Source organism: Syngnathoides biaculeatus, chromosome 10 (assembly GCF_019802595.1).
Source record: "Syngnathoides biaculeatus isolate LvHL_M chromosome 10, ASM1980259v1, whole genome shotgun sequence".
NCBI classification, from domain to species: Eukaryota; Metazoa; Chordata; class Actinopteri; order Syngnathiformes; family Syngnathidae; genus Syngnathoides; species Syngnathoides biaculeatus.
In genome coordinates, this window is record NC_084649.1 from 17,966,591 (window position 1) to 17,989,164 (window position 22,574).

The 22,574-nt window shown below is 41.7% G+C and overlaps 2 protein-coding genes across 2 annotated transcripts; one reads left to right on the forward strand and one right to left on the reverse strand.

Moving 5' to 3' along the window:
* The first annotated feature begins 498 nt into the window (after positions 1–498).
* cav4a (caveolin 4a) lies at positions 499–5,318 on the forward strand. Its single transcript, XM_061833511.1, has 3 exons — positions 499–726; positions 2,668–2,855; positions 5,168–5,318. The coding sequence occupies exons 1-3, from the start codon at positions 499–501 to the stop codon at positions 5,316–5,318; spliced, it is 567 nt and encodes a 188-aa protein (XP_061689495.1).
* A 1,758-nt stretch (positions 5,319–7,076) lies between these two features.
* Positions 7,077–13,768, reverse strand: LOC133507354 (isotocin receptor-like). Its single transcript, XM_061832301.1, has 2 exons — positions 12,841–13,768; positions 7,077–7,339 (listed from the first exon to the last, which is right to left on the reverse strand). The coding sequence occupies exons 1-2, from the start codon at positions 13,766–13,768 to the stop codon at positions 7,077–7,079; spliced, it is 1,191 nt and encodes a 396-aa protein (XP_061688285.1).
* Positions 13,769–22,574: the final 8,806 nt, after the last annotated feature.

Here is a 22,574-nt window from a genome sequence, read left to right on the forward strand (position 1 = left end):
GTTGACAGCTGGGATAGGCTCCAGCACTCCCCGCGACCTTAGTGAGGATAAGTGGCGAAGAAAATGGATGGATGGATGAATTTTCAGAGTAATGTGGTTGTTCGCATGTATTACAAAGTCCAACCATCCATTTTCCGAGCCACTTATCCTCAACAAGGGTCACAGTAGAGCGGGTGAAAGATGGACTACACCCTGAACTAGTCGCTAGTCAGTCACAGGGCAGATATCAACACCATCACTGAGCGGGAATTGATCCTACGCTGCTTAATATTATAAATTGGCATAACGTGTGTTCTGTGGGTGTGCGGCCTGTATTTATATCCCACAAAGCTACCGCAGTGCAAGGAAAGTGATCCGAGTTGAAAACCCATCTGCAAATTCCATCCAGGCCAGCACACCCTTCCCGATATAGCCCCCGCTTGCCTGCTGCTAAAGAGGGTCCGGGGGGCTCGGTTGGGATTCTATCCTATCTGGTCTGCGTTGCGTTCACTTGTTTCAATGGATGGCGTGAAGAAGGGGGGAGATTCGGAGGAGGTGGAGATTGACCTGGGGGACTCCAGCGACTCTGAGGAGTTTGATCATGGGGAGCGACCGCAGACGCTTTGGAACGCGCCCTCTCGCCCGGAAGCAGAAGAAAGTAATCATTCGGCTTCTCTGGTGGACATCAGCGACACCAGACCTCTTCTCGATGTTCGAGACCCGCGAGGGATCAACGACTGCCTCAAGGTAGCAAAAACTACACGAACGGCGTAGCCGTGGATGAACCCAATTGTTTACGTTCTCCTGGCAGAATTAGTGAGGCCCAGTCAATTGGGCCTCACGGGCCAGTGACAGCATTGGTGGACGGCGGCTACGCCCACATTTATTTATACCCGTTAATTTTGCAATCTACATTCATACTATAAACCCATTTTCGGTATGCTGCTTATGCACTTCAGGGTCGTGGGTGCGGCAGATGGGGCGCAAGCGTTCACGTTCAGAACTGAGTGGCTGCTGAACACATGCTGCCTCCGTGGAAGTCAGTCCAGTCAAGCACGATACTGCCTGTGACTAAATTAATATGACTCTGTAATGGTCATAAAATAAAATCAATTAGTTGCACTTTCCCATTGCAGAGATTTAAGGCAGCATTTGTTCATTTGCATGACAATTTTGCATCCACCCATGCATCACATTAATTTATACCGATTTATCCTCAATTGATTTAATACGCTGTATTCCAGTATACTCAAGAAACATTGACATGAAAACTGGACCATCTGGTGTAGTACCTCCTAAATGCAGTAAAGTTCATGTATTGCAGTGGTCGCAATTGCCGGCAACCCCAGTGAATTTGGCAATAGTGAACACATTCCTTTTCATGGAAGAATCACTACTCTGTATTAAATATACCATAATTTCCGGCCGACAAGCCGTGACTTTTTTCCACACACTTTCAACCCTGCGGTTGCGGTTTATGTGGTGATGCGGCGCTAGCGTTAGCGCACCCGGTTATAAGCCACGGTACACAGAAAGAGTTAGACGCTAGCACCGCTCTAACGCTAGCGCCGTGCTAATGCTAAACTCTTTCTGCGTACCGAGGCTTATAGCGCTCGTGCACCTACGTCATAAAATCACATGACTCGCCATATTGCCGGTCAAACAATACATTGTTGCAAGTTAATTCCGTTGAGACGAAACAAAAATATGTCTTATAGCACGACATCCAGAGTTTTGTCTGATACCATTAAACATTTAAAAGGTGATAATGAGAAAAATGAGAGACACTTGGCATAGAGGACCCATATTTAATGCCGAAGTCGATGTTTTTGCCGACAAGAAATTGGACTATTAACCCGCTTGTCTTGGACAACTGGATTTACACATGTGTCCAGTGAGTAAGTTGTCGAGATTTACACAGAAAAGTTTGAAAGCGTAGAAAAGTCTGGACACATACAAATACTTAATTGCTGGATCTGTTCTCAATCAGGAATAAATCCCATACCATAGTGATGGAGTCACTCAGATTTTTTCAATACAAATAACTATAATTAAATAAATGGCCCCTGGTTTTTACACAAACTCGCATTCATTAACTATGATTGAAAAAAAAAAAGAGGACAGGGAGTCGGACTTGGAAGCGTATCGCAGCCACACGTTAACCTCCGTAAACCTCTCTGCGGCAGACAGTTTATTTTCTTTTTTTTACATAAGTATTGTTCTCAAATAAGTCAACTTGACATTCTAAATACTTTTTGCTCATTTGAGATGAAGAATAATTCCTACCTGAAATGAAGTGATCGCTTACACGTATTTTGGTTGGGCACTGTCCATCATGTTTAATTGCCGAAATCCATCGATCTTTTCTGGTCTTTTCAGCTAATATGCTATAAAATGATCTCTTTGAATATATTTCTCGTTTGTTGTGACAACCAAGAGCACAATAGGTCTCGGGTATTGTAAATATTCTCGTCCGGTTCAATGTCTCCTACAATGTCGAGCAGCTCTGTTTGACCGGCAATATGGCGCCGTAAAAATGGTGACATCACCTGCACGAGCGCCATAACCAGTTGCACTCTGTAGGTCGGGAATTACGGTCAATTGAATGACTGAGGGCGGAAAAGCGTATTATTTGCAAGCTGTACGACACCTGAAGACCAGTACACCAGGTGTCCTTTCGGCCCGCAGGTGACGTTTGAGGATGTTATTGCCGAGCCGGCGTCGGCGCGCAGTGGGGACCGAGTGTGGATCTGGAGCCACGCTTTGTTTGAAGTGAGCCGAGTTTGGATATACAGGATCGTCACGGTGCTTCTGGCCATCCCCATGTCCATTCTGTGCGGAATCCTCTTTGCCGTCCTCAGCTGCATACACATCTGGTAAGAGTGCCAGTTTCTTCAGCGTCGGGGTCCACTTCCTGTTTGGTGTGGGCCACTTTGACCGTGCCACACAAGTGAGAACATGACCAATCGACACCCTCTTGACAAAAAAACTATACGGCATGAGCGCTCATCTGAGATGTCACGCTGTGGTGACCCCTTACGGTACAAGCCGAAAGAAAGTTTACTCATACACATAAGCACGAAAACAAACGTGCGTAGATAAATGTCGTGTTCACTCATCAAAATGCGAAAAAAATGCAATACATTTTTTTTTTACTTCAATACAGTTGGTCAAAGTTGACTGCTGTCGATCCATAGTGCAACGATATTTTGTAGTTAATGGGGGAAAAAGAGCGGGTTCATTGTAATTTTTTATTATTTTTTGCATCCTAACAATAAGAATAAGTCGTCCAAGTCGACTTTAGAATATGTTGACAAAATTTCTGCCTTGAAGCTCAGCTGGGACAGTAAATAAATATATAGATAAATAAAAATGTGCAGCAAAGTTTATGTTTTATCGCAGACTGACCCAGCGTTGGGCTAAAGGTTTGCCAAAACCGACAAAGGAGAGTCTGTAAAAGACTTTAAAGACACTGTTAAATGTGTAAAATATTGTACAGATCAATGTAGCCCGCATTTTTTTTTTATCTAAAATGGTAATCGCTAGCATGCTAATGCTAATCGTGATTGTTGTTTAGCATTTGGCTATCGCCAATTCAGTACACCAAATTAATGTGATGCATTCAGCACCAAAATATGGATTTTAATGGTTGAAGTCCACTCTTGTAGTATTTTTAAGTAATATTGGTAGGAGAAATTATTGTAGTAGTAATAATTGATATACAGTATCTTCAAAGGGATAAACAATTAAAGATTAGAAAGTGACAGCCCTAATACCAGTAGATACAACTATATAAACAGGAAATCACATTTTAATCACTGAGTATTTTATTTCTTTTTTCCCACAAAATGCAGTTGTGTTGACATAAAAATACCAAATAAATTTAATGACCCCCCAAGCTGCTCATTTTAAGGTAATCCTAAATATTTTCATTGTGTCATGAGTTTTGCGCATAATACTATAGATTCCATTTTAATTCAAGATCATTTTATTACATTACATAAAAATATGAAGTTGATCCAACATGAATTAGAAAAAAAAAATACAACAGGTAACGGTTTACTTAGGTAAAATCTATTTTAGTTTTAAATGTAATGAGTTCATCTACAGTATTTTGTTTAGCAAAATATTACACATTCAAATCCGCATTGAATCAAATTTTTTTTGCATTCTAATCACTGAGCATTTAAACTGATGTTATAAAATCTGTTTAAAATATTGAATGTATCTGAAATATAGGTAAAGTCGACTTTAGTTTTAAATGTAATAAGCTCATCTACAGTATTTTGTTTAACAAAATATTACATATTCAAATCCGCATTAAAATCAACATTTTTGCGTTGTAATCACTGAGCGTTTAAACTGATGTTAAAAAATGTGTTTAAAATATTGAATTTATCCAAAACATAGGTAAAGCCTACTTTAATTTTAATGTAATAATTTCATCTGCAGTATTTTGTTTAGCAAAATATTACATATTCAAATCTGCATTAAATCAACATTTTTTTCCATTCTAATTACAGAGCATTTAGACTGATGCTATAAAATGTTTAAAATATTGAATGTATCCAAAACATACGTAAAGCCTGCTTTCGTTTTAAATGTAATGAGTTCATCTACAGTATTTTGTTTAGCAAAATATTACATATTCAAATCTGCATTAAATCAACATTTTTTTTTTGCATTCTAATCACTGAGCATTTAAACTGATGTTATAAAACCTGTTTAAAATATCGAATGTATCTGAAACATAGGTAAAGTCGACTTAGGTTTTTAATGTAATAAGTTCAACTACAGTCTTTTGTTTAGCAAAATATTACATATTCAAATCCGCTTTAAATCAACATTTTTTTGCATTCTAATCACTGAGCATTTAAACTGATGTTTAAAATGTGTTTAAAATCTTGAATTTATCCAAATCTAATTGATATTCTTTGTTTAGCACCTCAAAAATTCAATTGACTGAACATTTTGACATGGATATACGAAAAAAAGTTACATTTTCATTGATCCAAATGAATAGATATTATTATTATTCTCATTATAATTATTGTTATTATGTGTGTTTGGTTAACAGAATGCAGATGCTTGAACCTTGTAAGCGTAAACAATATTTTCCCTCCCATGTTTTGCAATTAGCAATCAGTTAGCTGAGGACCACCAGAAAATAAATGTTTGTGCTCACCAGGATGGTCGGCCCGTGCATCAAGTGCGTTCTTGTGGGAACGCGCTGGCTGCAGAAGCTGTGGAGCGTCGCGCTGGTTGTTCTGGTGCGGCCCGCGCTGGCCAGCGCCGCCCGCTGCTGTGGCGGCTTCAGCGTTCACCTGCTCGACGAATAACACACATCTCCCCGCTTTTTGTGGCCGAAGGGGGACACGGCCAGCGAGGGGACATGAACGTTTCGCTACAGCGTTCAACAAAATGGGTTTACTGCAGCTTTGCTCGCATCTGTCCGACTTTGTGTTATTATTTAGATGATTAGTTATGTATCATGACTGTTATTCCTACAGCATCTTTTAATACAGGACTCCGCTTCCAATTCCTTTTGATTAAAATGAGTCCTTTGCATAGTATGTGGAGGATTAAAAAGACGTTGAGGACAATATAAAAACACATAAAAACTTGGTTAATGTTTCACACCAATTTGATTGTCCAAATGTGTCCAAACGATTGTTAGCAAAGACAATAATCCCCAGTTTTTATTATTATACTTATGGTTTCTGCAGTTTTTTTTTTAAATTACTTTTTTCCAGAGGAAATGAAATTTTTTTTAGAACGCCTCATAAATCGAATTTTGAATAAAGTTTTTGTATTGGATCTCCATAAGATGGTTTGCTATTGTGCAATTTTACGCGTTTATATTGCAAAATCATTTATCATGTCCGGAATTACTCATCACAACGAAAATGCAAGGAAGCTAAATAGACTAAAATACATCACTCGTAATTTGCTCAACATGGACACTATGTGTTGAATAATCAAACAATCCAATTGACTTGTTCACAATAATTGTGTTTTTGCACTTTTTATTTCATCATACTGTGACTAAAGAGACGTTACACAGCACAAAAAAAAAAAAAAAAAACCCCAGTCACACCCTTCCTGCTGATTGAACGACATGTGGCCACAAGGGGGCAGCCTCCTTCAAGCTTGAATCAGAGTCCATTAAAAACTGCAACATGACAGCAAATATCCGTACTGGAAGGAAAACGAAAACTTACAGAAATGCTGGTTACGCGAATGCTGTTGAAAAAACACAAAGATCAGTGAAACTAAACACAAATATAACGTACCGAGAGCTTTGTGTGACATTTGCACTGAGTTAACGATTGCACAGCAATGCATCCAAATTGTAACACACGTGTACTTACAATTGAAATCGTACTTAGCTTCGCTTTCCTGGGAAATATTTCAAAATCGATTGGGAAGCTGTACTAGCTGCTGAGGGAACACTTTAGGCAGTAACGTGTATTTCACTGGAATAATGGTCTAAATCAATTTTTAAATGGATAATTTTTGCATATGATAATCAATTTTTAAATTGATTATCATATGCAAATGAGCAACCTACAATCCAAGTCAATCATCAGCACAACACTGATCCAACGTCTTACAAAATGATGATCACAGATACAGTTGTACTTCATCTTGGGTGCCAGAGCTTCTGCATTTTAGTGTAAGTAAATGTTGTTTGTCATCTCTCGTGAAATATTGATAGATTTGATGTTTTTGAAATCCCACTTTAATTCTTTGATTGACTGCTATTCAATCTATGAACGTGAAGATGCTAGTACCTTAGTTGCAAAGTTAGCCAAATGCTAATATCTGAAGAAGGCCACCGTTTCTCTAAAAACAGATCCAAAAGAAGGAAATCATTGCCTCTGAAATTCTCACGATGTTATCGGCGCCGTCAGAGAAGAATCAGTCATCTGCAAAATCACAAAAATTGAGCCAGCGCAATCTCAGCGGCTCAATTGTTCTTTTGCCAAACAAGTGGCTAACGGTATGTGAAAGTGAAAGCAGGTTTTCGTTATCACGTGGCTGCAACTGTCTGGAAAGGATTTTTCCACTCAAGCCGCTGAAGTGACGAAGTGCCGTCAACTGGACTGGCGGCTGGGGTCCGAGGGCGCCGGCCCCCCCGTGCTGGACGTGTGCGAGAGCCTCCAGCGGCCGCTGTCCTTCTTGACGGTGTACGCTGGGGAGCTGTCGTGTTGGCGCCCGCGGGCCGACGTGTAGCATCTACAGCAGAAGATGCTGCGCATTACGCCCTGGAACATGTGACCCGCGAAGAACATGTAGATCCACGGGTTACAGCAGCTGTTCAGACTCGCCAGCAACATGGCGATGATGAAGGCCGTGTCTGTCAAAATGGACACAGTGGAAAATAGGAGTTAGAAATGAATATATGATAATTCCACTCTATACTTTTCTCATCTGATCCTTCACAAGTTGTGTACTCAACCCAAACCAGAACCAAACACTTATTCTTAGCCCTTTCATTTTTACACCCTTTAATCTAACTCTTGTCCTAACGCAACCTTAACTGAACACAAACTCTGAGAAGTACAGTGATGCCCGGTTCTCGACCACAATCCTTTCCAGAAAACGGTTCGAGAAGAGATTTGTTCGAAAACCTAATCGATGTTTCCCATTACAATGAATGGAGAAAGAAATAATGCGTTCCAACCCTAAAAAATCCTAATAATAAACTGCATCATAGAAGTACATGTATAGTTTAAATATCTTATATAATAAAACAATTTAAGAAATATATTTATTTTTTGCTTAAAATGTATGCTTTAGTAGAAGAGTACGCAAGGCTGGGAGTGCATTGCCGTATCTGTAGTGACTCGGCCCTCACCCTTGTGAACTTTTTTTTTTTTTAACAAAAGTGCAGAGTAGCTTTAAACAAGCAACTTGCCTTCTTTGGGGCCATGATTGGGGGTTAATACGGTAGTCCTTGATAAGAAGAAAAAACACAGTCACTACCGGGACACGTCTGTGTACAGAGGCTGCGTTAGACAGAATAACAAAAGTGCGCCGGTTGCGCCGCGTGCGTTATGTCATTTATGGGGTTTTTGTTTGGGGGGGGGCGTTCGAATTGACAATAACAAAACACATCGTGGGTGGATTAACTGCTTGCGCCATGCACATTATGGTATTTCCGGGTTTTTTTGATGGGGGCGTTCTAATTGACAATAACAAAGGGCGTCGTGAGTGGGTCAGCTGCTTGCGCCGGGCGCATTATGTTATTTCCGGGGTTTTTTCGGCAGTGTGGGAATCCGCAACAAAGCGCGTCGTGGGTCAGCTAGTCTGGCCGCGCGCAATATGTTATTTCCGGGTTTTGTCAGGGGCGTTCGAGTACCGATTTTCGTTCAAAAACATAAGCAAAAAAATCTTGAAATTTTCGTTTGAAAACGGGGACGTTCAAGAACTGAGGCTTTACTGCACCTTAACCCAAACCCGAGCGCAGCACTCTTAACAACCCAACACCACTGACCCAAACCCGACACTTATCACCCCCCCCCAAACAAGTCTTACACCCAAACCCAAACCCTTAAACCACGACTTCAGACTTAACCTTTTCCAAAATTTTCACGTCGCACACTGTTACAAAGCACAGCGTGCGAACACACAACAATTTATTTCCGCTGTGTCTTCCTTTGCTAGCGAGTTACATGCTTTCCTGCTGCTTGGATGCCATGCAATTTATATAAGCCGTGCAGCCGACCCAAATCAGGACATAGCGTACCAGACTGCACCGCTTGATGGAGACGCATTGATGGCGAAGGTAATTACTGCTGCAAATCATTGTTAAGCCAAAGCCAGAAGGTCAAATTTAGAAACGTCTGCCGTTATCAGTAAGTGCGATGGATGCTAGATTGCCACACAAATTGAATTTATGCTAGCTCGGTGCATTTCCATTGTAACAAATGTAATAAACGTCTTCAGTCAAATGTGACCATCCTGTGTGGAAAAAAAAACCACGCATGTTATTTATAGGATTGATTACAATTCCACTTATGTGAGGCAGAGGGGAGGATGCCGTTGGGACAGATTTTGTATTTTTTGTCCTCCTGATGGGGTGCAAAGGATTTAAAGTATGCCAAATGCTTTTTCTCCTGAAGGTGCTGACCTCTTGTGCGCTCGCTTCGACATCAGCCCGTCAAGCCTGTGAAATGTGCCGAGTGGGAAAAATTGTTCTGATGGAGCGGTTCTGTGGGGAAATACAACCCCCATCCCCCCACGCCCCAAATGACAGGAAACTTTCATCTTTATTTGACTTATCGTTGAACATTTGTCCAAAGCCAGAGATGAAACGCTCGTCTTCATTTCACGCCTCTTTAGCGACGCGGCGCAGAGAGAATGAAGACGGGGGTCATGTTGAAATCCAGAAGAGGATTACTATGACAACGCCGTCATTTACTCGATTCGGAGCGTGCTCGACATCAAAGACGTGAAGTTGAGCAAACACTGCATGAGTGCACAAAGTCCCATTTGGGGTTCAAGCCCTGTTGAGCTCGTTAATGTGAACTTCCCTACATGGCTCCTAAACGGGAGGGGGTCCCGGGGGGTGAAACGAGAAGATCGGAACTCAGTCCGTCTTAGAGATCCACTCTGAAGAGATGGGATATGTCAAACAAAAATTCACCTTCTCATATTGTTAATGGAAATGGGGGGGGGGGGGGGTCCTGGATCACCAGCAACAGTCGACATGGTCAGTCGATCCCACGCCAGAGAAAATCATAGAAAGTTGTTAGTTTTTGCTACCGTGAAAAGTTTAACCGTCATCATTCTTGAAATATATACTCTCTTGATCAGGGGTCACCAAAGCGGTGCCCGCGGGCGAATGGTAGCCCGCGAGGACCATGTAAGGCGCCCGCGAGGTGTATTCTGAAAATACCATAGGCCACAAATTGTTACTATTATTTGTGCTTTAAATTCTGAATCTGAATTGCTTATGTGAATTAAAAATTTAAAATACTTGTAATGTCATTTACTACAATAAATTAAAACAAATATATTTTATGAATGTACGTGTACGGTGCCTCAAGAAGGTTGCTGAACCCTGCTCTAGATTCTCTACGTGTCACAAAGACTTAATCTTTTCTATTTAAAAATGAAAATGTATTAAAATAACAACAATAACTTAATTGGGAAATTTTCGAAATGACATGGAGGAAATGTAATAAAATGCTGTCCAAAATTCATTTATGTACAACAATATTCACTTATTTCTTAATAGCATTTCATTAAGAGTTGACCTTTTAGCATTTCAATCTTAAATACATTATTATTATTACCATTAGACATTATGTAGTGCTTAGTAAATTTATTAAGAGTCTGCATTAATGCATTTTATGATGCTGAATGCTTGCGTCATGGTTTGGTGAATTCATTAATTAATACAAAGCACATATATAATTTTTTGTCATATTTGTTGTTTTAATGTTTGCTTGTGCCTTGTCAATATTGTCACGATTTTTACTTTATTTGATCTGAGATTCATGGCCTCCTTAAATGCCTTTTACATTTTGTCATCGCTGTGATGTGCAAACATACGATTTCCATTTCAACCACAAAGACAATTTATTCTCATTTGAACTATAAAGAGTAAATATGATGTAGGTGTACATATTTAAAACTAAAGTCCAGTTGCGCTATAAATACACAAAGTCTTAATTTAAAAATCAAACTGGATTTAAGTAACAACAATAAATTCCTTGTGAAATTTTCCAAGTGGAATGAAATGCTGTCAAAAATTCATTAGTAGTGTGCAACAATAATAATTTATTTCTAAATAGCGTTTCAATTAGAGGTGACCTTCCAGCATTTCAATCTTAAATACGTTATTATTATTACCATTACACAATATGTAGTGCTTAGTAAGTTTAAGAGTCCACATTTAAGCACTTTATGATGCTGAATGTGTCGTGGTTTGATTAATTAATATATTAATACAAAGCAATTGTTTCTTTTTTTGTCATATTTGTTGTTTTAATGTTCGTTTGTGCCTTGTCAATATTGGCACAATTTTTACTTTATTTGATCTGAGATTCATGACCTCCTTAAATGCATTTGATAACTTGCACTAATAAATTCTCAAAGACCTAATTTAAAAGTCAAACTGTATTCAAATAACAACAATAAATTCATTGTGAAATTTTGCAAGTGGAATAAAATGCTGTCAAAAATTCATCAGTAGTGTGGAAAAATAATCACCTATTTCTAAATAAGAGTTGACCTTTTAGCATTACAATCTTAAATAGATTATTATTATTATTACCATTACACAGTATGTAGTGCTTCGCAAATCTATTAAGAGTCCGCATTAAAGCATTTTATGATGCTGAATGCGTTGTGTCGTGGTTTGGTGAATTCATATATTAACACAAAGCACATATATCATAATTTTTTTGTCATATTTGTTGTTTTGATGTTTGCTTGTGCCTTGTCAATATTGACGCGAATTTTACTTTATTTTATCTGAGGTTCATGGCCTCCTTAAATGCATTTTATAACTTGCACTAATGACTTTATAAGGCTTCAACTGGAGTACTTCGACCCGAATGAGAACACAACCCTTGATCGACTCGAACTACTTAATTAAAAACTACTGCACTATGACATGCCAACAATGACTGAAAGATGAAAATTTTAATAGGTCCCTTCACTTTGGTGTCCTCCATTTCCTCTTCCTTCCCGACTTTTCCCGTCTACTGATAAACGCCATCTATGGCACTCTCATTGTCTGACTCATGGTCCCATTGGGAACAAGTCTGGCAAACCATTCAGGACCGTTGCTTTGGACAAAACAAAAAAGAACATCTCATATCACGCAAGGAGGGATAAAAGAATCACCTTCATGTGTTCTGGCACACAATATTAGGTACAGCCCCGCAAAACAATGCAATTCAGTCCGGGTACAAGAAATACTGTATAATAATGACTGCGCTTGTACAAGCTAGCACAGTGTCAATTTTAAATTATGAGGCTGAATGTGCATAAATATTGCATTGGAAGTCATTATCAACATAGTCTACCTAATAAAAGAGGGGTGGCCAAAATATGGGCCATGGGCCACATGTGGCTCGTTCTGTTCTTCAGTCTGACCCTTGCAACATTTACACTATTAAGAGTCCTGTAATAGCTGTCGCAATAGTGTTTTGTCATATTTAAATAAAAATGTATTAATTCATTTTTCTATTTGTTTTTATTGCATCCACCCATCCATTTCCTTTTGCCACTTATCCTCACTAGGGTCACGGGGAGTCTTGGAGCCTATCCCAGCTGTCAACTGGCAGGAGACGGGGTACACCCTGAAGTGGTTACCAGCCAATCGCAGGGCACATAAAGATAAACGGCCACAGTCACAATCACACCTGGGGGTTAATTTAGAGTGTCCAATTAATGTTGCATGTTTTTGGGATGTGGGAGGAAACCGGAGTGCCCAGAGAAAACCCACGCAGGGCACGGTGAGAACATGCAAACTCCACACAGGCGGGGCAGGGATCGAACCCGGGTCCTCAGAACTGTGATCCCAACGCTTTACCATCCACCGTTGCACTTGTTTTTATTAATTTATATAAATGAAATCATGCATTGATGTACAGTATCATCCATTCATCCCACTTATACCCCGCTATTCCACCCTTGTCATTCTTTATGAAGTGCTCTTTTAATGACTGGCAAGAGTGTACAATGCATCCTGTCCGTGGATAGCTTCAGCACTCCTGCGACCCTTGTGAGGATAAGTGGCTCACATCATGGATGTATGGATGAATAGTTTATGTCGTGAACCTTCTGATGGCTCCGAGTTCACCATCACGAGGGCGTAATAGCAGATTTTGGGTGTCTTACTTTCTTGCGGAGCGGCGTCGTCCCACGCGGACCAGATTTGTACGAAGAAAAATGGGGTCCAGCACACGATGTAGGCCAGCACCACCACAAAAGTCATTTTCACAGTGCGGATCTTGGCTTTGGAGATGAGGCTGACGCTGCTCACCCGACACAGGTGCAGGGCGCCTTTGGGTGCCAGAGCCAAGAAGTGCTCCCTCCTGGTTTTCAGATTGAAGTTCTGCCAGATCTTGACACAAATGAGGCCGTAGCACACGCTGAGGATGCCCACAGGGAGGATGTAGATGCTGAGGCTCATCCACATCACGTACGCCTTGGCGCCCCACTTCGGCCCAAAATCCCCCCAGCAGTCATACACGCCGTCCCCAATATCCCGCATGGAGAAGATGTACACTTGAGGCGTGCTGAAAATCAGGCTGAGCAGCCACGACGCGGCCACGCACACGCGGTCCCTCGTCCTGCGCACCGGTCGGAGTGGCCGGCACACGGCCAAGCACCTGTCCACGGACATCAGCACCAGCAAGTAGGTGGACGCGAACATTCCCACCACCTGCGCGAACTTCACCAGCCTGCACAGCACGTCGGGCCCGTAGAATCGGAAGGTGATGTCCCAGATGAGCTGCGGGAGAACCTGGAAGACGGCCACAACCAGGTCGGCGATGCTCAGGTGCCTCATGAAGTAGAGCATCCGAGACTGGCGCGGCTTGGCGGTGCGGATGGCCCACAGCACGCACAGGTTGCCGGTGAAGGCGAGGAGCAGGACCAGCACCAGCACGGCCACCTCCGCTTTCGCCACCTCATCGTTGCGTTTTAGAGGGTTGGCGGCACCTGTGGTGTTGGCTGACTGACTGCCGTTCTCGCACGCGCGCCACTTGCCCCACGACGAGTTGTGCGGGCCAGACGCGTCGTCCGCGCGTAAGAGCTCCTCCATCGTGCGTAAAAGGCGCTGCGAGCGGTCACATCACCAAGTTGGACTCCGACGCCTCGCACCATTAGTTGTTCACATCGTCCAAGACGAGGGAGGACTTGATGCAACGGCAAGCTTACCCAGCAAGCCCACTGCGCACGTCTGCCCTGCTCAAGGGGGCTTTAAGGGCGCGTGCATGCGGCAGTCCCCTCCCATAATCGCATTTTCCCATGTGGGAAACGGATGGATTACAAAAGGGTCACATCTCGCTCTCACACAACACACACAAATAAAACATATACTCCAATACACTATCTATCTATCTATCTATCTATCTATCTATCTATCTATCTATCTATCTATCTATCTATCTATCTATCTATCTATCTATCTATCTATCTATCTATCTATCTATCTATCTATCTATCTATCTATCTATCTATCTATCTATCTATCTATCTATCTATCTATCTATCTATCTATCTATCTATCTATATCTATCTATCTATCTATCTATCTATCTATCTATCTATCTATCTATCAGCAACTGGCCTTTCTTCAACGGTTCCAATCGACGTGTGCGCATAGATGACACAGACAGAAAAGTCTGTTGTTATTTTCAAACAATTCTTCATTCAGGAAATATTGGCCAACATAAACGGTCTGCTCCAGGCTTGAGATGTCACCACAAAGTCATTACTGTTCTTAATGCTTCAATTTCTAAATGGCTTACACGGAATACAGAAATACATTTATAATAATGAAATATAATGAAGTAATAACGTAATACGTTCCATTTCTGGTCCTGTGGCTAGAATCACATGTCAATAACAGCAAAAGAAATACCACAAAAAAGTACAGTTAATCATTTCCAAGCTTTCTAAAGTGAAGATATACAAGTTACTGTCAGGGCCATTTTTTTTTTTTTGCCCCAATATGGCATCTCTCGCCACACTTAATGGTCCATATGACTGAAATCTGCCTAGCAACAAGTGATCTGGAGCCTATCACAGGGGACTTTTGGAGAAAAGTGGGGTACGCCTGGACTGGTCACAAGCCAATCGCAGTGCAAGTTTTTGGGACGCTGTATGAAACCGCAGTACCCGCGGAAAACCCACACAACACGAGGAGAACGTGAAAACTCCACACAGGAAGGCCGAAGAGTCAAACCGAGAACGTCCTGCTGTGAGGCTGACGCATTGCAGTAACCACTAGGCCACAATGCGGCCACGCTGCCCAAATAGTAATCCCTACAACTCTCTAGTGTCTATTTGACACTTGCAACTACTAAGTTTTACAATTGTAAATAACATTCGTCATAGGAGAGCCACTAGAGTAAAAAAAAAATGAAAAAAAACACGCGATATAAATATATATATATATATATATATATATATATATATATATATATATATATATATATATATATATATAAAATAGAGAGTGAAATTAATTGAGACTTTGTTCATATGAAAACACCACGAATCAAACGTTATCCCCGTTTTGGATTTCAGTCCTCATAAATTCCTCACTTTATTATGTTTATACACGCTTAAGTGACATGTTTTGTCATAGTTTCCATCCTTCTTTAATTTAAAAAAAAAGGGGGGGGGACAAGAAGGGTAACGTATCATGTTACAGACATATTTAAGCACGGAAGATGTGTTCAAAGGTCACGGAACAGACACTGAATGGGTCCACGACTCCAATTGTGCACCTCAAACACACGAGCAGACTGTCAAGTCGCGACCGTCAACGACGGCGTTCGGGCCGCTGGGGCCGGCGACCTCACGCCGCCAGGGGGTCACGGCTAACCGAGGCTTGAGTTTCCGCGGCTGCGTGCGCGTCTCGCCCGGGCCGGCTAACCTGAATCATGTGTGCGGCGCTGGAAGGCTCGCAAAACGGAGTCGTGTTCTGAGCGGGCCGGAGCGCTGCCAAGCTAAACAAACCCGTCTCTTTCGCTTGCATGCCTGTTGTGTGTATAAAATGTAGCACTTAGCTCATGTACTCCCCCCCCCTTCTCGTATTATATACAATGTAGTATTTTGTCATCGCTGAGATGTGCAAACATATGATTTCCATTTCAACCACAAAGGCAATTTAATCTCATTTGAACTATAACGGGTAAATATGATGTAAGTGTACACTTAAAGGCCACAATAATGTTTTGTTCATAGAGTGTTTATACTTTGTCAATTCAGAGCAAAAAAGCGGTGGGTGTGTGTTGGGGGGAAAGGGTGGTCAACATGTGGCTCTCGAGCTGAACGCCACGATTGTTTTCACTCGGAGGTTCCGCTTTCAAAAAGTACAGAAATCCAATATGTCTCAGAGCAAAAATCACAATAATTTGAGGATAAAAAAGTTGAAGCACTGCTACAGTAGGAACACACTCATGAAAACACCCCCCCCCCCATCTCAAGCCATCTTATACTGCGGTGTACTCAAGAAAAACGACACGCCATACCTCCACCAGCAATCGCCAATCTCCTATGTACAGTAAATTGTGATAGTAGTACCACAGGCGCAGTAAAGGGGGTGGGGGTGGGGGAGAGTTATGACAATTCTCAGGATCCATGACTGAGCATGGAAAGTCACCATTGGTGGTATTGAAATGGTGGGGCCCAAATACCTGGCGGCACTCCTGAGCAGTACCTTTAACATCAATAATAGTTGAGACTGATATATAACCCAAAATAGGAGGCCCCATAGCTCTGTGGTTAGAGCATTGGTTTGGTAAACCAGGGGTCGTGAGTTCAGATCTCACTGGCGTCTCCACTTCCCCTGAGGGCTTGCATCAGGAAGGGCATCCGGCGTAAAAACTCTGCCAAACAAATATGATTGTTCATCTGAGATGACGCGCTGTGGCGACCCCTCACAGGACAAGCCGAAAGACACTTACCTACTTACTTACCGATATGTAACCCAAATGTTTCAAGTCATGCACCCCTTTTCAACATTGATTGCCAGCCCCCAATACTGCCACACCCTAAAAAATTGAAAGCAATCCCCATTTATGGACAATAACAACCTCATGATGAGCACAACATTAACTTCTTCTTCTTTTGCTTTCGGCTTGTCCCGTTAGGGGTTGCCACGGCGTGTCATCTTTTTCCATCTAAGCCAATCTCGTGCATCTTGCTCTCTAACACCCACAGTCCTCATGTCGTCCCTCACCACATCCGTCAACCTTTTCTTTGGTCTTCCTCTCGCTCTTTTGCCTGGCAGCTCCATCTTCAGCACCCTTCTACCATTATACTCACTCTCTCGCCTCTGTCCAAACCATCAAAGTCCTCTCTCTCTAACTTTGTCTCCAAAACATCCAATTTTGGCTGTCCCTCTAATGAGCTCATTTCTAATCCTATCCAAACTCCTCACTCCTAGCGAAAACCTCAATATCTTCATTTCTGCTACGTCAAATTCTGCTTAGAGAGGAACTGTGGAACTGCATGCGCAAATCTGATGTGGCAGAGAAATATGTTAGAATAGTACAACACATGTATGAGGGCAGTAGAACAGCGGTGACAGAATTTAAGGTGGAGGTGGGACTGCATCAGGGATCCACGCTGAGCCCCTTCCTGTTTGCGGTCGTAAATGGATAGGCTGACAAACGAGGTTAGACTGGAATCCCCTTGGACCGTGATGTTCGCAGATGATATTGTGATCTGCAGTGAAAGCAGGGAGCAGGCGGAGGGACAGCTAGAAAGATGGAGGTACGCACTGGAAAAGAGAGCAATGGAGATTAGCCGAAGTGAAACAGAATATATGTGTGTGAATGAGAGGGGCGGAGGAGGAAGAGTAATGCTTCTGGGAGAAGATATAGCGAGGATGGATGACATCAAATACTTGGTGTTAACAATACAGAGCAATGGTGAGTGTGGTAAGGAAGTCACTTGCGCATGCAGTACTCGCAGCACTTCCTGTCTTGGTACTCTGTCATAGGTCTGTCATAGATGACCACAATATTAATACAGGAACAAATAATCCAAAATGCATCAATACTCGTTCTATGTGAAAATTTGGTGACTATCGATCAAAAATTCAAACTTCTCAGACCACGTCTAACTTTTGCCACAGCTCGTCGAACGCAATTTTGGAGAATTTAATCAAGGTTCAGGCTGATAGATAATCGAGACCACAGACATGGCGAATCCGATGGATTTCATTCGTGAGCATGAAACCATTTCAAAGTGATCATGAAGTTGGCTGTGTTGACGCCCACAACGACGCAGATATCCCTGTTTTCTTATTTTTATTTTTTAGCTATGCTGGCTCACATACAATTTGTCTACAAAATGATCAAAACCTGGTCTAACCATCGTCCGTGCAGACTTATGCCGATTACCATGTTGGATTTATGCCATGCAGAAAAACTGAACCCAAGGTGGTCGAATATTTGGGAATATGTCTTCATGGACAGGTCCACCAACCAACCAACCAACCACCAACCAACCAACCAACCAACCAACCAACCAACCAACCAACCAACCAACCAAAACATTCCTTGACAATCTTTGGGCACCACTTTATGAAGCCTTGAAAAAGACTCAACGAACTGACTCGGTTATTCGACGAGAACCGTGAGACCGACATCCTGCTTGTCGTTTCCAGTTCGGAATAGTACCAAAATGGCAGTTTATAATAAGACTTCCGCTGGTAAACAATAGCGATGCCTGGTGACCACAGGATTAGAGCACAGACAGATAAATAGTTGCGTGCCAAATAATGAGCCCGCAGATATTGTGGGAAACACTCATTTATAACCGTTTAGTTTGGGTTTATACATCATTTATAACACGATTATTACACAGCAGTATTAATAATTTCAGTTGATTGTGAAGTTCAACCAGTAGATGGTTCATCAGTGACATTACATTTTATATTCACTTGGCATTTTATTGTGGTTTTTTTTTGTTCGTTTTGTTTTCTTCACCCAGACTAGAATAAAATTTTCTTTTTTTTTTTTTTTTTTCTAAATTGGGCCCCGGCACTATTTTAAGTTTGGGAAACAATACATTTGATCCAAAGCATGTCTGAAAAATGGGCCTACATGTTGTTCAGTTTTCAAAGGTCCAAGTGGAAGTCTGTAAATGTCTTGTTTTGCTTAAAGCATAAAGACAGTTTGTTTGCTCTCCCGGGGCGCCTCAACTGGGACACACGGACCCAACCGGGCCAAGCCGAGTATGTCGACTGAATGCGATCCTGTCGCTTGGCAGCTCTGCAATAATTCCGCCGTAAACCCGGATGGAAGTTGCTTTTGATTTCCCGAGAGCGAGGGTGGAAAATTCTAGGGAGGGGGCCACAGAGGCCAGGACTCACAGGAAAGGTCTGAAGCGGACTGAGAAGCGGGCCCCCGTCAAGGTGAGGCCTCAAGATAGTGATGCAGAACAACCCGGTGACATGATGAAAATCGCTTTTGGGGACGTTTACTCCACTTGCCACAAAAGAGGAACTCAACAATCTCGTGTTTTTTCCTGTTTTGACTTCTTTTCGAGCTTCGGTGACGTTTGTTTGACTTCCCGTCTTTCTTTGTTCTCCGGCAGCTCGACTTCACCTGCGCGCCATCGCTTCGGTCCCTCGTGTACGCTACCATCCAAAGGCGTACAGTTGGGAATTTGACTACAAATATCGGGAAATGTACAGTACATCCAAGAATTTGTCGGCGAACTCGCTAGACTTCAGCTCAGTGAGCTTCTAAAGTAAAGTATTGCCTGGGGCCTGCAACGTTCTATGCTAGCACAAAGTTTGAGGATATTTACTGCATTTATTTAGCAGTTTTTCTGAAAAATATTTCATTAAAATGTATTTATAAATGTTTTTTTAATTCATTTATCCCATTAAAGGTCAAGTGTCATGCCTATAAACATTCTAAAATAGATATTGTAATGAAAAATACATATAACATTATTCACGTCAATGTCCATAAGAAAAAATAAATATGAGCAGAGAGCACATCATACATGCGCAAAGTCTCGTTCGACATTGGAGTGGTCGCCGTATTGCCTGCAACGTCTGTTCATTACGTCACACCGGGACACTCGCCATTGAAAACTCGCTGTACCACCTACTATGGGACACTGAAGCTCTTTTCAAAGAAGAGAACATCTCACAATCGAGTGAAGTGACCAGGTCAGTATTACCCTATCGTTTTGAGCCATAATTAGATGATATGCGGATCACTTCTAACTAACAACAGACTCCCAGACAGTATGTATGAGCCAGTCCCCCTCGTCTGAAGTTGTGCAAGGCGCCGAGAGGTACATCGACACCCCTGACTTACGCACACGGATCTTTTGTTACATTCTGAAAGGATTGCGTCAACACCCCCCCCCATCCACCACATTATTGTTTTTTTTTAGTAGCTGTAAACACACCTATCTGTCATTTGGAACCTACGAAGCTCTTGTCCTTTGCACCCGTGCAATCTATTTTTCACGAGGAACTGGGTCTTTTTGAAAAGTATGAAGAATAAGTCCATCCTCCCGAGTGTTCGAACAATATCCAGGAATGCAACGAGCCGGGATTTTGGCTAACACGAAGGAAGACAAACAAAGAGCTCCCTTCCAGCAGGTAAAACTAGTAGAAACATACGAGACCGCTTGAGTGGGTGTCTGCCACTGACGTCACTTCTTGGTTCTTCCTGAAAACAAATACCTCGGTAGGATTTTCATGGCAGGAGTGACAAAAAGCCATAAACGTCAAAATCATGTTGTGTGGTGAAAAAATGGATGGGTCCATTCCGGCTGCCTTTTTCTTTTCATTAATAACGTACTAAAAATCATGCATATCATGATAGTGGCACTTTAAATATATAAGTAATAAGAATAGTAAAATATCAGATCAATCAAAATATCAAACATCCATTTTGAAATAATTAATGAATTTATTATTATCATAAATGATAATTTAATAATGATAATTATTCTTAGTTAGTTCATTACATTATTATTAAATTATAATAAAGCTCCAAATAGCAGAAAATCATTAGGCGTCTGCTCGGGAAAGAGAAATGTCAGAAAAAGCCTTCTAGAACATTTCTTTGGGGTTGTGCTGACTCTTGTGCATTTCAATGTGATTTGTTAATACTGTAAAAGGGTGTGCACACTAGTGAAAACTCATTATCTCTTTTTTTCTTTTTTTCCATTTTATAGGTTATCAGACACAGTCATGGTACAAAACAAAAATATTTGAACAGGATTATGTTGACTTTTTGTATCCATTGCATAGTATTACTGTGTACAGTACAGGCATGTTATATTTGGCTAAACTGAAAACATCATAATCGCATGTCTCCACTTCATGTGTCGCTGTCAATGAAATTTAATAGCTAAATATTTGACGGCACGTTAAGCCTGAACACACCGTAGAACATAACTTCGAGAATATTATATAATTTCTCTCATGAGTCACAGTCTAACACTGCGGCATCTGGTTGAGATTTTGCAGTTGTTTCTTATTTCCCTGCTTTTCAACAACAATTTTTCAACACAAAAGATCCTCGCTGTTTGCATGTGCATACAATCAAACCAAACCGCTTGTCTCGATCAATCACGATCACGCCGATCACATCCGACCCGTTTGTCGAAACGTCCCGGGTTTCTCATGCGACCCGGCAAATAAACAAACACGAGCGGCTTTTCCACGTCAGGAAGAAACAAATTAAAAGCTTTAACAGCCCCAAGACGCTGCAGCTAATTTTGAACATGCGAGGGGCAAGAGGTCCGAAACGTTCTCAAATAGGACATTGCTGGGTACCGTTTTTATACATTTATTTTGTTTTCTGCATGCCGTTTTTCTATAGAGGAAGCGCATGGAAAAATATGGATTTGTTATCCATCGCACAAACTGCGAACAGTCTTCACGATTCGTTCATTAATTTATCTTTATAGCAGGTGGCGTGACATATAATGCGGCAACACAGTTGTTCAAAACATGCATTTCTTTCCAGGCAGAGATATGTAAAGCACCTTTTACTATGCCCCCTCCCCCCAACACACACACCCTTTGAATCAATTAAAGTGCCACTGTCATGAAATGCATGATTTTTAGTATGGAATTAATGAAAAAAAAAGGCAGCCGGAAAGGCCCTATCCGTTTTTTCACCACACAACATGATTTTAACGTATATGGACTTTTTTTTAACTCCCGGCATGAAAATCCTCTCGAGGGATTTGTTTTCGAGAAGAAGCAGGAAGTGACGTACAGGGTAGTAGCACACTCAAGCAGTCTCGTATGTTTGTATTAGTTTTATCTGCTGGAAGGTAGCTCTTTGTTCGTGTTTCTTCGTGTTAGCCAAAAGGGCGGCTCGTTGGATTGGTGGATATTGTTCGAACGCTCGGGAGGATGGATTCATTCTTCATACTTTTCAAAAAGACGCGGTTCCTCATGAAAAATGTATTGCACGGGTGCAAAGGACGAGGGCTTCGTGGGTTCCGAATGACAGGTTGGTGTGTATACAGCTACTAAAAAAAAAAAAAAAAAAAATAGTTCGGGGGAGGGGCGTAGTCCTCTCAGAATGTAACAAAAGATCCGCGTACGCAAGTCAGGGGTGCAAAATGTGTCGATGTACCCCGTCGGCGCCGAGCACGGCTTTGGCTGGGCTGGTTCATCGCGGTGCCACCTGGGTGGCTCATACATACTGTCTGGGACTCTGTTGTTAGTTGGAAGTGATCCGCATATCATCTAAATATGGCTCGAAATGACATGGTAATATTGCCCCTTACACTTCACTCGATTGTGAGATGTTCTCTTCTTTGAAAAGCGCTTCCGTGTCCCATAGTGGGTGGCGCAGCGTTATTTCAATGGTGACTGTCCCGCTATGATGTAATGAACA